Source organism: Oryzias melastigma, linkage group LG7 (genome assembly GCF_002922805.2).
Source record: "Oryzias melastigma strain HK-1 linkage group LG7, ASM292280v2, whole genome shotgun sequence".
NCBI classification, from domain to species: domain Eukaryota; kingdom Metazoa; phylum Chordata; class Actinopteri; order Beloniformes; family Adrianichthyidae; genus Oryzias; species Oryzias melastigma.
In genome coordinates this window covers 24,114,311-24,130,549 of record NC_050518.1, presented here as the reverse complement: position 1 = coordinate 24,130,549, position 16,239 = coordinate 24,114,311, and the positions used below count along the sequence as shown (strand labels likewise).

The 16,239-nt window shown below is 36.7% G+C and overlaps 1 protein-coding gene and 1 long non-coding RNA gene across 3 annotated transcripts in view; one reads left to right on the top strand and one right to left on the bottom strand.

The window, feature by feature from the left end:
- Positions 1 to 1,621: 1,621 nt before the first annotated feature.
- On the top strand, positions 1,622 to 5,626 carry LOC112159721. The gene is made up of 3 exons (XR_002921528.2): positions 1,622 to 1,796; positions 4,723 to 4,777; positions 5,185 to 5,626. It is a non-coding gene; the product is annotated as an uncharacterized LOC112159721 (long non-coding RNA).
- A 4,178-nt stretch (positions 5,627 to 9,804) lies between these two features.
- LOC112158861 (cryptochrome-1) overlaps positions 9,805 to 16,239 on the bottom strand; it is a 41,543-nt gene continuing 35,108 nt past the window's right edge. For both annotated transcript variants that reach the window (XM_024292501.2, XM_024292500.2), the window contains one exon: positions 9,805 to 13,222. In XM_024292501.2, coding sequence (XP_024148269.1) covers positions 13,214 to 13,222 — 9 coding nt within the window. In that variant the 3' untranslated portion in view covers positions 9,805 to 13,213. The remainder of the gene's footprint in view (positions 13,223 to 16,239) is intronic.

Below are 16,239 nucleotides of genomic sequence, written 5' to 3'. Positions count from 1 at the left end.
TATGTGGTTTGACTTCATGTCTCATGAATACAAACAAATATGTTTTTTGTTTTTCTGTAGCTCTTCTTGGGACTGATGGGGTCCGCATGCAGTTCCCCCATCCCAACCTGCGCTAAGGAATGCAATCGACCCACAGCATGTCATCATGTACATTTTAAACACGTGTCATTGCCGTTCAAAGATTCTGTTGCACCGTGGACCATGACTGACAGGTAAGAACTGGAAGAAAATGTCAGCAACTTCTGGAATGAAAGAAAGATCATGAAACTGGAAGAGAAATGTCTAAACTTATAAAAGCATTTCCTAAATCCTGTTTCCTTTGTCCTTTTCAGTGATCCTGTGGATGGCAGAAAACCCAAAGTTATCCAGCAGGCTGTGTGTGGCAAATGCATCCAGGAGGACATGATCTCCAAACCAATCTACGTTCAGATTTCAGTCGTTTATGAGTCTCAAAATCCAAATGTCCAAGGATGCTGTCGTTGTAACATGGATGTGGCTGTTGGCTGCACATGTGTGAATAAGCAGCACTAACTTCACTTTGAGGAAAGTTCTTTCTTCATGTAATGTGCTGTAACAATGATTTAACATGTCAATGACATAAGTTTACTCTGTAACATGTTTTACATGACGCTTCATTTCAACATTTGAAAAGTTAGCTTGAAGAAAATCCTTCACTGTGTTCAGACTGAGAACATGACACTTTTATTGACGTGTTTTAATCGTGTGTTTTTATTCTGAGAATATTTCTGTTTAGCAGAGATGTGAGAAAACAGTTTTCCTGCAGTTAAACTTATGACTGTCTTTGACAGAGTTTGTGAATTGAATTATTGTTGCACCTTTTGGATTTTAGCGTCAATAATGTTTAAAGTTAAAGTGAGTGGTGGCCTTGCAGTAACATAAAGAATATGTTTTTACACAGATACAATCAGATACAGATGATCTCATACTTTGTATTAAGTTTTTTTATTTTTTACTTTTGATGAATTTAATGTATTAATAAAAAGACAAAATGTTACACATTTTTGTTTGGTCTGATGTTTTGGTGAAACTTAACCTCACCTGTGTTTGTGGGTTTTTTAAATTTTTTTAAAAATGTTTTTGTTTTTAATCTTTTGTACTTTGCTAAAGAGTGTTTACTGCTGCTAATAGGCTAGCGGCTGGAAGGCTCAGTTGTCTGAGTGTATAAATGGTGTGCAGGAAACCTGGGTTCACAAAGCGCTGTTACAACATAAACAACTAGGTAATTTATCAGATAAATCTTAAAATATGAAAAGTAAATTACCAATTAATTTCCTGTTTTTTGCAGAAACATAAACATTGATGTCTATATGAAGCTTAGCTTAGCTTTGATCCAAATTAATGTTGTTTGTGCAAATCTAAAGCCTGTATATATTGCATAATATTTCCACTAAAAAACACTGGCGTTCTATGGGTTAAAAATAAATGTATAATTCCTCAGTAAGAAAAACATTAGAAATATTCAGTTATAATCAAAGTTAAGGGTGAATGAAACATACCCAATTTTCACCATTAATAAAATGTATTTTAGAAAAATACATTTTAAATAAATTTTTGTCTCATTCATTTCTCAAAAAATAAGTCCTGAGATCGTCCTGAGGGTGTTGTTAGTCCTCCAGCCATTAGGGGCGCTGTGTTAAAAAAAAGCCTGGGTCCTGAGAATGCGGTCCTGAGAACGTTGTTGGGTCTCAGGTTTATATTACTGAAACTGGTGGTAGAGCGACACAAAACAACCAAAGACAAGTTGCCCAGAGGTGGGAAGCAGCCGCTCAGATCAGGTAGTGCTAATCGCCCAGAAAAGACACATTAGGTAGGGCAGGATATGATGTCAAAAATTAAGCATCTTCAACCTGTGTTGCAGTAAATTGGCATAGATTGAAGTACAAGCAAAAATACATCGCCATTCAAGCAACATTGATTCACAAAGACGAAAGATCGGCACTCCAACGCCAGGCTAGGCCTTTAGCAGCTGTGCGTTATGACATTGCATTACAGCACAGCCTGAGGGAGCAAAAAGAGTTCTTCAATGCATTGAAAACTAGTGAAAAGGGCACGGAGAGGGGAGATATGTGGGTTTCCATGACACCCAGCTCTGCTTATCGCACTTTCAGTGGATTTGTCTTGATGATATGGCCAGGGAGAATGTCCTTGGCCAGGGACAGTCCAATTAGGGAAGATTGTTTAGGCACAAGCAGCCTGTTTCTGTCTGCCTGCTGAAAGTCTGCAGGTACTGCTTAGTGTCAAAGTAGTCACTAATCCAGGTCAATTTTCATTGTTCCCTCCATGTCGAACAGTAACCCATTCCAAGGTGGTTTTCCTCTTCCCAAAGGAGAGTTTGATAGGACACGCGGGCAAACGGAGCATCGATCTTGGCCTCCAGTCCATTTAGTTTTTCAGTCAGAGTCTGTGCGGCTCTTAGTGTCCCATCCCAAAGCACTCCCAGCTGGCCTTGTGCTGTGAGCTGCTTTGCCAGGTTCCAATACTTTCAACTGTGCATCATTAATTAAGTGAATTAAGTGAACCCATTTACTAATCGGCTGTTGTATAGGTTCACTTGAGATTGAGAATTTTCTATTTTTTAAAAAATTAAAGGATTTTAAGTTGGCCTTGTGATAGGTATATTTACAAATTTATGGCTGAGATGCACAAACAACGGTAAAACAAATAGTCTTTTTTTATTTTTACAGGGTGTATTTTATTTTGAAAGCAGCTAATGTGAACCTTCTGGTCATTACCCAGAGCTCATGACCATAGGTGAGCACTGGAATGAAGATGGACTGGTAAATTGGTGTCTGACTAAACTCTCAATGAAGCCAACAAGACATCATCATCTGCAAAGAGTAGAGATGAAATCCTGTGGTCCCCAACCCAGATCCCCTCCACGTCTTGGCCTCGCCTAGAAACTCTGTCCATAAAAACAGAACCAGTGATAAACGGCCATCCTGCCAGAGTCCAACATGCATCAGGAATAAGTCTGACTTACTGACAGCTATGTGGAACAGGGTCCTACTTTTTTAATTAATTGAGAAAATTAATGTATAGCTTCCATAGTGGTGCAGTGGTTAGTGCTTTAGTCTCACAGCGTATTTACTATCTTGTTTCTTATTTTTTTTTGCACTTATCTTGTCTTTGTGTGTTTTTGGTGTTCAGTACTTTGTTTTAGCTGCCTGCTTTTCCAAAGTGCTATATAAATGAAGCTGAGTTGAATTGAGCGATTACTCCAAGTTGTCTTTAGGGGTGACTGAGTGTGTTTGGATTTGTGATTGTGTGGCGCTACGACAGACTAGTAATCTGTCCAGAGTTAAAGCTGGTTAAATAAATGGATGATAAAAATATTCCAAGCAAAGAAGTAACTTCAAATTTTCCATATTGTTAAAAGACATTTGTTTCATTTAGATTGAATTAATTTTTATAGTGTAATTTATATTTTTTTTCTTTTAAAATATACAGTAGATATATATTATTTGTTGGATTAAAAAAATCAAATTCAGATGAGGATGAGCTTCTCCAAAAACATCAAATGAAGAACAAAGGAGTAACATTGTCTTTTTATTAATATTATTTAAAAGTACAAAACAAAATATTTACAGCACAATAATAAAGGATCTGCATCCGATAAAATATGTGAAAATAAAAATCTATATATTAGAGTAAAAAGTGCAGGTGCAACAATAATTCAGTTCACAAACTCTGTCAAAGACAGTCAAAAGTTTAACTGCAGGAAAACTGTTTTCTCACATCTCTGCTAGACAGAAATATTCTCAGAATAAAAACATACGATTAAAACACGTCAATAAAAGTGTCATGTTCTCAGTCTGAACACAGTGAAGGATTTTCTTCAAGCTAACTTTTCAAATGTTGAAATGAAGCGTCATGTAAAACATGTTACAGAGTAAACTTATGTCATTGACATGTTAAATCATTGTTACAGCACATTACATGAAGAAAGAACTTTCCTCAAAGTGAAGTTAGTGCTGCTTATTCACACATGTGCAGCCAACAGCCACATCCATGTTACAACGGCAGCATCCTTGGACATTTGGATTTTGAGACTCATAAATGACTGAAATCTGAACGTAGATTGGTTTGGAGATCATGTCCTCCTGGATGCATTTGCCACACACAGCCTGCGGGATAACTTTGGGTTTTCTGCCATCCACAGGATCACTGAAAAGGACAAAGGAAACAGGATTTAGGAAATGCTTTTATAAGTTTTGGCATTTCTCTTCCAGTTTCATGATCTTTCTTTAATTTCAGAAGTTGCTGACATTTTCTTCCAGCTCTTACCAGTCAGCCATGGTCCACGGTGCAATAGAATCTTTGAACGGCAATGACACGTGTTTAAAATGCGTATAATGGCATGCTGTGGTATTTGTGCAGCCCTTAGCGCAGGTTGGGATGGGGGAAGTGTATGCGGACCCCATCAGTCCCAAGAAGAGCTACAGAAAAACAAAAAACATATTTGTTTGTATTCATGAGACATGAAGTCAAACCACATAATAGCCACACTGCTGTGTGTTGACTGATCCTAAACAATAGAAGTGACTGATTACTTACCAATAGGCCGGTGCAGTGCATGCTGGAGATGTGGAGGAGCAGCAGATGTCCTGAGAGCCGGTTGAATCAGAGCAGTGTTGCCTCTGTTCTCTGTCCCTGATCCTGTCTGTCTGACTCCATGCTCACCTGAGCCTTTTATCCCTGCAGAGTCGGGATCATTTGGGAGAATTTGCATAGCTGGAAAGTGGCAGAGGCGTAACAGGTACTTGTGGAACTGCAGCTCAGCCTACTTTCCATGTAAAACAGAGACTCCGTCCCTTTTTTGTCTGATCTGTGATGTGTATCCTATTTCAGTGTTCACAAGATTGACATCCCTTTATTACAGTAAAATGACAGAACCATCAGAAAAACGAAATATAAAGCTGCACGAGAAAGATTTTTATGGACAAAAGTGTAGCTTTAGTTCTGGATTACATAAAGTCTTACTGGATTAATTAGACAGAAAGGAACATAAAATCACAGGAAAGAGTGAAGAATTGAAAAATTGTTTTATCTAAAATGTAGTTTTGCTACATTTTTATTGAATTTCTAATGAAGTACTGTTTACAAAAATGCAAATATAAAGAAGTTTCAGGTCCAACAGAAGCACAATAACTGTATTTCAAACAGGTTTCACCATGGATCTGCCTGATCTGGCTTGCATCACTGTAGGAGGCGGGGCCGGGGATTCCTCTACTCCAACATCAGTGGGAGATTCCTCCGAACCCGGCGAGGGAAGCCCACGTCAACGCCCACGCAGAGGAAAGCCTGCAGAGTGTCAACACTCCGTCACATTCCAGCTGCCCTCTGTTTACTGCAGCTCTGCTTTGATTACAGATCACGGTTTTGCATTTACTGAAGGTCAACATGATGTTATGAAACACAGACAAGTTAAAGACATTTGTTCAATTATGTCTTTGTCTGGGTGTTTCTGACACTCTCACCTTTACAGTCTTTGAATTTTCATTGAGACCACACAGTCTCTGTATTTTGACTGATAGACTGATGGTCTCAGAGAAAACTGATGAGTTGAAGCAGACACTACTCTGCTGCACCTCCTGAGTCTTCTATATTAGGCGTGTTTACATTAAAAATGGGGTCATCTGAACCCAATAAGACAGCGTCCTGAACTTTTTTTTCAAGGATTTTTTATCTTCACTGGTGTCCATGGCAATCAAAAAATACTGTCTACCTTTGTCATGGGGTGGATCACACATCAATCTGGGTGTGGGGTCATCTGGACCCCATAAACATCACCAGCATAGGACAGCTGGTCCTCATTATCATCAATACCTGTCGGTCTACAGGTGTGGTACCTACAAGTTTCAAACATGCTGTTGTTAAACCTTTGATTAAAAGGCCAAACCTTGACAAGTGACTTAGCTAACTTTAGGGGCGTCCGTGATGTGGTCGATTCCCGATCGGAAGACTGCGGGTTTGATTCCTGACTTGCTCACCCATCTGTCGACGCGCCCCTGGGCAAGAGCCTACCTTGCCTCTGGTGGAAGGTTGGTGACAGTGTGTGAATGGGACTGTGACTACAAAGTGCTTTGAGCCTTCAAGGAAGGTAGAAAAGCCCTGTACAAGTATACAACCTTTACCATTTAGGTTGTCCTCTCTCAAAACGTTTGGAGAAAGTGGTTTCCCTACAGTTGAACTCCTTCCTTGATGAGAACCATGTCCTGGAGAGGTTCCAGTTCACTTTTAAAACCATGCACAGCACAGAATCGACGCTGCTGAGGGTTTTTAATGACATCTTCCGAGCAACTGACGATGGGAACTACGTTGTCTTATTTTTGCTTGTCCGCAGCATTCGATACTGAGAACCACACGGTCTTACTGTCCAGGTTGAAAGGTTATGTTGGAATTTGTGGTACTGTGTGTGTGTGAGCATGACTGGCAGCTCTGGCTTCATCGAAACATAAAAAAAAAGCAAAATCTCCTAACAAGTTTGAAATATTCATGCCTGTATGTATATGAAGATGTTCATTCAGTCAGCAATGTATTTTTTAGGTCAACCAAGCACTAGCATTAGCCGTCCTCTGGGAAATTCCATTAAACGTTAAGCTTGCGGGCTTTAGCTTTATGTGTTAAATCAACTTGTATCTTTTTTGAATCGATTACTGATATTCAAATCGATAAATCAATTTTTTCAACCCAGCCCTAGTCAGCAGGCTTCTAAGAGTGTTAGTTTATACTTCAGAGTCTTTCTATAGAAAATAAATAGCATATATGAATGGAGGAGTATGAAGAATAAAAAAAAACGAATGGAAAGAATGAACTGGCATGTTGAGTTTTGTTTATCTGCCTTTTCAGTGACACACAATGATGCTATTTAAATCTGTGCAACTAAAAAACAACTGTTGCTTACTTACACAGCAGCAAAAGTGTTTGTTGTGGTTTCACCTAAAGGATACTGTAGATCTTAACTGTTTCCTAAACAACGTGGGGGAACAAAAATGCAAACAAGAGTGAATTAAATATGCCAAAGGGTACAGGATTACATCTCAATTGATAGAAATCTGGTCTCACTCAGTGTGTGGGTGGTACCACGATGTAGCGTTTTGAGGCATGGGCGGTTTCCGGGGGCGCCAGCAAAGCGCTTGGAGAAATAAAAACAAAAAAGAAAGAGGTGCCACCCTTTGTTTTTGCATTATCTGGTATATCACGGTGCTTTGAACAGCCCGAAACCATAGAGATATATTATCATCACTGGAATAAGTCAGACATCCCCCACAGAACATACCTTACCTCCTGCTCTCGCAAAATAAGGCCATATCCGGTCCAGCCATTTCAAACCCATCGACAGTAATTCATCCTAGTCACGTTTTTGGGGCAACAAAACACAGTTTCTTATATGTATAAGTTAGAGGTCTGCAACCTGTGACTCTTTTATTTCTTTATTGTGGCTCTGTAGTTCTAAAGAAAAATGATAATAATTAAAAATAAATGATGGATCAGTTATTTCTGTTTAGATTTTTAATATGTCAAATCACAGAGCAAAATTATGTCATAGAAATTCTGTAAAAATCTTCTTTAAATTTGTGTTTTTATCCTAATGATAAAAAGCATCATGTTTGACTGTCTTGCATTTTATTTTGAAACTCTTCTGCAGAAGCAGGATCTTAATTTGAGTTTATACTTTGAAGGGAACCTTTGTGCGACTGTCAATAGTAAAGAAATAAAAATAGTTATAGAAACATATTGATGCTGATGAAATGCAATATTGTAATATTTAAAATCTACATTTTTAAATGATTTTTAATCATCACAAAAAAATAAATATTGTGTTTTTTTCTAAACGATAACGTGGGAAATTCCAGCTCTCGTTGGATTTTAAACTGTAAGAAACTGGACCAAATGGCTCTTTTAGTGTTAAAGATTGCCGACCCCTGGTATAGGTAGAACTGTGTTGTTTATATTTTTGTTTTTTTTCACAGTATTTTTATTTACACATTAGATTTTTATATACATTTTTATGCATTAATGTCTTAAGTCTATTATAATGAACGTGTCATGATTGAAATATTACTAAAAACACAATTTGATGTGCATCTCGATACATGGTCCACGATTCCGATACTTTTACCAAAAATGCTAAAATCTAGATATTTCTCATTCATATGGTATTTAAGGCTATAAATAATAATGCATGGCATGTGACAGAGAAATGTATTCAGGTATTGGCCTGGAAGAAGCAAGCTTATGATTGGACATCTTTTTGTTTGCATCGCATGAGCATAATAGAACAAATAAGGTAGAAAGAAAAACAGAAAGAGAAACTGCAGTTTGCTGAAAATTGAATATTTAGGTCTTTATCGGTTACATTTTTTTACCAACATAATCTTGTTCATATCTGTGGTTTCTTGATCAATTTTTACATCCCTAACCGATACTGCTGTTCCTTCCACTGTCTAATACATTTTTTGATTTGTATCTAATATCATTTAATAAGTATTAGAGATAATATGTAGACAAACAATCTTATAAAACTTATGTAGTTAATGCTACTGGACCTATAGTGTAGATAAATAAAATTAAATGATGGTTGTGTTGACAACTGTTTATGTAAATGTGGATGTATTTTTGTGTAATTGTCCTTAATATTTATGCAAAAGATAATTTTCATTTTCCTAGTTTGATATATTTGATTAAATTTTGTTGATTTAGCAATAGGGGCTGATAATATATGTTTTCCTCTTTCTACTCCTTTTCATTTATTAACTGTTTTATGTTAATTTAGTATTATTTTTGATGTTACGTATTGTTACTAAAGAAAATAAAATAAAAATATAATTTTCATCCCTACTAAAAATGTATTAGTATTTTAGTAGTTATTAGTATTTTGTATTTGCTACAGAAAGAAGTTGTTTCTGTTAAATATTCCCATTAATGCTTCTTCGTTATGCTAGATAAGCTTATACTCTGACAAAGTTTAAGTTCGTCTTCTGTGCTATTTTGAATTTATTTCCCACAGGGAGAAAAACATTAAGTTGATATTTTACGTAGTTTAAAACGTATCATTTGTGATTTCACATTTGCTTTTCCTGCTTTTGTTTTTGAAAACTACCTTGAATGAACTGTAATGTAAAAAAAACTCCTCTACAGTTCCAGTTTAGTTCAGTAAATTGTTTTCTCACTATGTCTGAAGAGAAAACGCATGGAATCAAATCCAGTTCAGCTTAAAGTGAAAGAAAGAACAGATTGAAAACTTAAAAAATAGACATTGCAACCTATTTTTTAAAATTTTGAAAACTGAAAAAAAAGAAAATTCAAAACAGCAGCTGTTACTAATGGAGATTTTTTTCAATTGGTAATTTTTACATTTATAGTTTTTTTATTTCAAGTTTTCAGTATTTTTCACATTTTCAAGATTTATTTCAAATTTTCCTTTTTTTATTTTATTTTATTCAAATTTTCAAAACATTTTTTTTCCAAATTTACAATGTCTTGTTTTCAAATTTTCAAAAAATATTTTTAGTTATGTCTATTTTTCAAGTTTTCAATCTGTTTTTTGGTAACTTTATGCTGACCCCGATTTGACCCCATAAGGGCGGCTGAATGGAAAACTGTGTCATCAGCATAGAGGCGAAGGGGCGACTCTTCTACAGAAGTTAAAGTTGATCAAGAGTCAGTTGAGGTGGGTGGACACTTTCTGTGACAAAGTTGCTAAAAAATGTCCTCCACCCAAAATTCTAATGGATGCTCAATTTCCTGTATATGTCAACAAAGAAAGAGTTACGACAGGAGTAAAGTATTAACAGTTTTATTTTCCTTTTAATGAAGGTGATCAAGCACAGAAAAAGCCATTCACAACACAAGAACAGACAGCGTCATAATACAGACATGACAGATGGTGGCTCTTCACCCTCATGTCACAGAAGGGAAACAAGCGAAAAAAATGATTGAATTTGTCATTTTAGTGATAAAAGCTACAAAAAAACTAGCTATGTTCAAATTCTCTTTAGAACATACAGATTTATAATACACAAAGTCTAAAACTTTTCTTTTTTAAATTTTTTACAAATTCCTCACCTTTATGGTCCCCCCACCCTCTGTGAAGCTACAAAGATGAACAAAAATGCAGGACTGTACAGACATATGTCACTGAGGCTTCACGATACCAGCAGAGAACAGGATCCTGGTTTCAAATCTTCACGAACAGATGTGAAGCTTTGGTGGGGAGGGGCCTAATTTGATCTCACCTGGCAAACCATCAAAGTCAACCTGTTTATTATTTTCTGCTGCACTTCCTGCAGCTCTTTCAAATTAAAAGCCTGGAGTTCTGCTATAGAGAATGTCCCGATTTTCAAAAGAGCTTTTGATAAATCACTTTAGGGTTGGTGTGCTATGTGTGGGTGTGAATGGCAGGGGGAGTCATACATTCTCTGGTTCATTTTCACTCAACAAAATGAAAAATAATAGTGTAGGGTGTACATGACCTCAACATGACACCCTTCTCATCCTTACAATGCCTTCAAAAAAATTCTTTCAAGGACATTTTGCTTTCTCTGAATCTTCGTGTAGATCTTAGCAGCGGTCTGATTCATTTCTTTGAGAAAGCTGCTTCACATATCCAGCTCCAGTCTGTGTCCGGTAGATGAATCCAAACGTTCATCTCAACTCTGAGGAATGTCGGATCTGCTGTAACAACAGAATTAGGCTCATTTGAACGCTCTTATTTTGACGACTCAACTCTGATTTGTTTTTTTTTTCAACCTTTTTGTTTGCAAAGTTTTTGGTTTTTATTAGAAATCTTAGAAAAGTGTGTTTGTAACAAGCTGCCTGGGGGTCTACGCCCTGTAGATAGCTCGTACCGCCCCGCACCGTGCTGCGCCAAGCCGCGCCACGCTCTGTTTGGTTGTCCTAGCAGGCCGCACGTCGAGAAAAAAATAAACCCAGAGAGCCTCAGTTTCTTAAAAGTTAATTCTTTCTTCTTTATTTTACATAAGTGAGGGGAAACAGAAAGGAGAAAATGCGAATGATTGAAGGAAAAGTAAAAAATAATAATAAACAAACTAATCCAAACTGTTTGAGTGACTCACAAAACAACAGAAGTGAATCAGGTTTGATGACATTGTTTTGTCTTAAAAAACTCCAAATGCAGCTTTAAGCTGTGAAGAAACTAACTTTGACTTTATGACTGATCGAACATTGTGTTCCTTACTTTAAAAAGTGCTTTAAAATAAGCCAATCCTATTAAATCAGTTTGAAAATAGTATAAATAATTACATATTAATAGAGGTAGAAGTTTTACTTCCATTTGTGTTTTCTGACATTCATGTTAGTGCCTTTGACTTTACTTCATTTGCTGTTTACTTTAATGTTTCACTTTTTAAAATATTTTTAAGGTTGAAATAAAGTATGTATAAATAAACTGTAGAGCTCTGAGGAGACTCCATACGGATCCCCTGGGGTTTTGCCCCTTTTTTAAAGTGCTGGGAACCTGGGACCACCACCAGCTCAGTTTGTTTAGTTGTGTCAAATACAAATTTGGAAAGTGAGGGGTGTACCTTTAAGAGTCGAATGCAGCTCGGTTGCACCTCAATGGAAAAATAATTGGATTAATGAGAGAGATTACAATTAAAAAAGGGAAAATGCGAAAGAAAATAATAGAAGATAAAAGATCTGCTTATGGTTCTGATTCTCTTTAACTCCAATCTTTTCTACCACATTTTTCTCTGTTGCGTTTATGACACTTAGAATCATTTTATTTTGAAAGTCAATTCAATGGGAGAAGACAGCACTCCACTTTTAAACTGTACTGAGAATTCTTCATCATTTTTTTTCTTAATGAATTTTGAGTTTACTGTTGTCAATATGTCTTTAAAAAACAGATAAAAACAAACAAAACACTTAAGTGGCCATAAGGACTTTTAGCAGGAAACACTAAACTTTGAGCGACCAATGACAGACTTTCTTAGACACGATTGCACAGAAGGAAATGAAAAGAGACGAAACACAAACTCCTATGTCGTTCTGAAAAAGGTAGAGTTCCTCCTACAGCCTGAGTGAGCGGTGACGGTTTGTTCACGCCGTAAACGTGGCCCAGAATGGAAGCTGGTCTAGTTATGGGGTTTTCCAGTTGAAGCGTTTTGTCCAACAGTGGCAGGGATAGGCTCCAGCAACCCTGTGAGGGCAGAAAGGACTAAAGGGATTTAGAAAAAGGGACGAATGTGGAAATTGAACTTTAAGTGTAGTTTTACTGCAGTGAATCTATTCACGAGTTCTGATTCAATTTTTTCAATTCAAAACCAATTTGTATTTGGTTATAATACATTTTTGACGAAGCTAGTAGTGTAAATTAATTTAAGGAGGCCATTTGTAAAATAAAAAAGATTATATTGGATTTTTAAAGAAAAGATTGATTTGATATTACATTGTTTTGAAGCCAATCCCATTGAAAACTTTGTTACACACTAATGGATCGAAGATCTGTCAAGTTCAACCACAACAAGTTGCATGTTTGTGTTGTGCAGGATCAGTTTGCTTATGCAAATCAACCAGTAAAATGCCACAGAGACACACTGAGGTGTCTGTCCGCCGTCAGGCTGGTCAGGAGCTTCTCTGAGCTCAGCAGCTTCATTTACCAGAGGAAAAAACAAAAACAGGCTGGTTGTCCTGTTGTACAAGTTCAAAGTTGTTAAAAATGTGAAAAATCTTCCAGCAGAAACCCTGACTTAACTGTTTGGTTTGTTGTGTCTAAGAGCTGGATGTTTGCAGCTGATAAAACATTCCTCGACTTACATTTATAGCTGCTCTTTAGTGTCCTTGTAGTTTATACTGGCTGGTGGCAGCAGTTTTAAGACAATAATGATGATTTTTCATATTTATCATAGCCTTTGTAACAATTTTTTTCCCAATGTTTTCACACATGTATGTGTGTCGCTGAAAGGTCAATTAACTTTTGAAATGTATTTCCAAATAAAGACCTTTTAGAAACTGCGCTGTAAGCCAAAATTCGCATTTTCGCCTTTTTGTTTGAAGCCCAGGGAACGTTTGCCTGGAAGGAGCCAGCAGTGGTTTGAGTTCTGCCGGGTTTGAGGAGCAGTCCGTTGGTCGTGTCTGGAGCTGCTGCCGGCGTTTGGAGCACAAGGGGGCGACTTTGGGCTTTCCTCGTCGTGGCCTGATGAATAATCTAATGTGGAGTCCACCTCAGTTAGGTAGTCTGCAAGACATACAAAGTAGAGGTTTCAAGAACTGCAACCAAAATCAACATTTAAGTTTATTACAAAATAATAAAAAAAATCAATTTCCAGACTAAAACAGGATAAAACGTGAAGAAAAACAGCAACATTGATTCAAATATGTGACACGTTGGTTTTCCTCAATGTAAAACATCTAAAATGTTTACACAATTAGTCATTTCAAAACAGTATTTGCAGTAAAATGTTTCCAATATGCTGGTTGGGAAATATGGAAATGGGTTTTCTGTCCTAAACCTCATGTCACCAACCAACTCCTTTCCCATATGCTTACAGCTGGTTTGAAAACAAAAGCTATTTTTTTTAGCTGATTCATATACAGTCGGGATCAAAGGTTTGGGCACCCCAGGGAAAATGTATCATTATTGTGCATAAAATAGCCAAAGAAAAATGGAAAATACATATGAGGCATTCTTTTAATGTGAAAAAACTGTTTTTTTCCCATCATATAACCCTTTCAAAATAAAATAAAACAAAATAAGGGCGTGAGCAAAAGTTTGGGCACCAAGCAGAATTTATAATATGCCCCCCCCATTTTAAAAGCCTGACAGTGTCATGGATCGCTCATATTTGCAAAGACGAGTGATTTCGAAGATTTGAAAAAGCTGATTGAGTATCTAACAATATGATTGTTAACAGAAATCCAGAGGTTGACCCATCTGTACCATATTTTTCGCACTTGACATGCACTTAAAAGCCTAAATTTAAAAACAAAACAATGCCTATTAATATCTTACAATGGAGGATTTAGAGAGGTCTTGGCGCTATGTCAAAATGTCAGCCTGTCTGTCTGTTACAAATAGGGTTGGGTAGTTTTGTGACGATGCTAACACAGCTAGCGTGTATTGGTGTCTGTTGTTTTTTTTTTATTAACAAAGTTGGTATAGTCACTGTAACATTTGTCTTAGTGGTATTAGTCTGTTTTTTTTCGTGTGTTGCAAACAAGGTTGGAAGTTACAGGATTTGTGATTATGCGTTTCTATAAAATGTCACTGAATTCTCAAAAAAGAAAATCAAATCAATACAAACTTTTCACGTCTATTTGTGACTCCGATTTGTTTTGATGATGAAAATGTGGATGTTATTAAAGAATGATCAATAAAAAATGAAATTTAAACAATTTTCTTTTTTTTTGCAAAAATTGTTAGACCGCAATGCATTGTGGTCTATATTCGTGTAGTGAGTATTGACGCAAGCTAGTAGGAAATTTCTAGTGTACTCGATTTTGGAATAGTAGATTCGGACGGCATTATAAAATGGTGAACACACAATATAGTGAGTAGGGAAGGAATTTGGACATTGGAGGGATTGGAGGGATTAATGTAGGGACAGGGAGAAGCAATTCTGATTCAGCCTTACTACTAACCCAGGAAATAAACTCTAACCGGCTGACAGAATTATCTCTGACTCTTTAGTCTCCATTAATGCACCTTATAGTTCAGTGCACCTTATAAGTGACATAGGAACAAAACTAGACCCCCTAGTAAATGGTATGTCGTATAATCTGGTGTGGAAAATGCAGAGGAGACGTTAAACTGCAGAATACCTTAAATGTTTCTCAAAGTCTGGCGAAATCTCTGTGCATCAGGGACAAATGTTTCAAATCTATGTTTTTAATTTAGCAGATACTGGATAATGTTTGTGAATATGCTAATTATGAACTTTTCAAGTTTCACTCTATGACGATAAAGTTCAATTGTTTATTTTTCTTCTTGTGTATTTCTTTTTTAATGTTTATCTCTGTGAATAGCCTCCACAATTGGTAGCTTAGGTATCACTGGTATTTGTTTACACCCCCTGCTTGGAGACAGATTGGTTTTTGAGGAGGCGTACCAGAAACTTGTCAGTAAGCTGTGCTGTGGTTTCAGCTGAGTGACCCTCATGGTTCCCAGGACGGACCTGAAGCCTTGGTTTGCATATGTTTTGTGTTTGCCATTGCGAGCGGCTTCAGTTGATCTTTCCATCCACGCTGTAAACTCAGTGATGAAGTCCTTGTACCGTGATGCTCATTTACAAATGACAACAGTTTGGGTCGTTGACCTATTCTCTGGTTTCATGGTGACTCAACCATTGGGGATTCAAAGACCACATTTGTTGGAGTGCAGCTGAGTCATGGTCGGCGTTGTGGCCAGTTGTGCTTGATTTGCAGATTCCATGCGGTCGGAGAGTGACACTGACCATTGTTTCTACAATCTCAGTGGGTGTCAAATTTTTAACATACCGTAACTTTTCAACGGTTTACACAATCAACGTCATTCCAGTAGATTCTGAAGGAGAAAAGCGGCGCTTTTCTCCTTCAGAATCTACTGGAATTACATTGATCGTGTTAAGAATTTAAAAAGTACAGTAAATCAAAGAACATAAACACTGGTGAAGGGTTAAAACATACTTCAAGCTGAATTTTTATCCAACTAAATGTCTCTATTCGACAAAATCCGACAACCCTCTCCCCACACCACTTTAATGAGTTCCTTACTTTTTTTTTTTTCAGAAAGTGACTATTTGCACTTAATTTTCTCAACACATGCAGCCAGAGCTGTAAGGGGTTCCATTAGTGCCAAAAATATTATTTTTTCATCCACTGGCTATGTCTTTGGTCCGTTGTCTATGTCAGGGGTCGACAACCTTTAATAGTAAAAGAGCTATTTGGTCCAGTTTCTTACATATGAAAATCTAGTCCCACGTTATCGTTTAGAAAAATACACAATATTTGTGTTTTAAATCATTTAAAAATCTAGATTTAAAATATTACAATATTGAATCACAACAGTCTCTATATGTTACTATTATTTCTTTTACTTTTGATAGCAGCACACACACAAGTTCCTTTCAAATTAAAATACACCAATTAAGATCCTGCTGCTGCAGCAGGGTAATTTCAAAATAAAATGGAAGACAGTCAAACTTAATGCTTTTTATCAATAGGAATTTGGTGCACCACCATTATTTTTCTCATTTCACTTTAAAATATAAACAACAT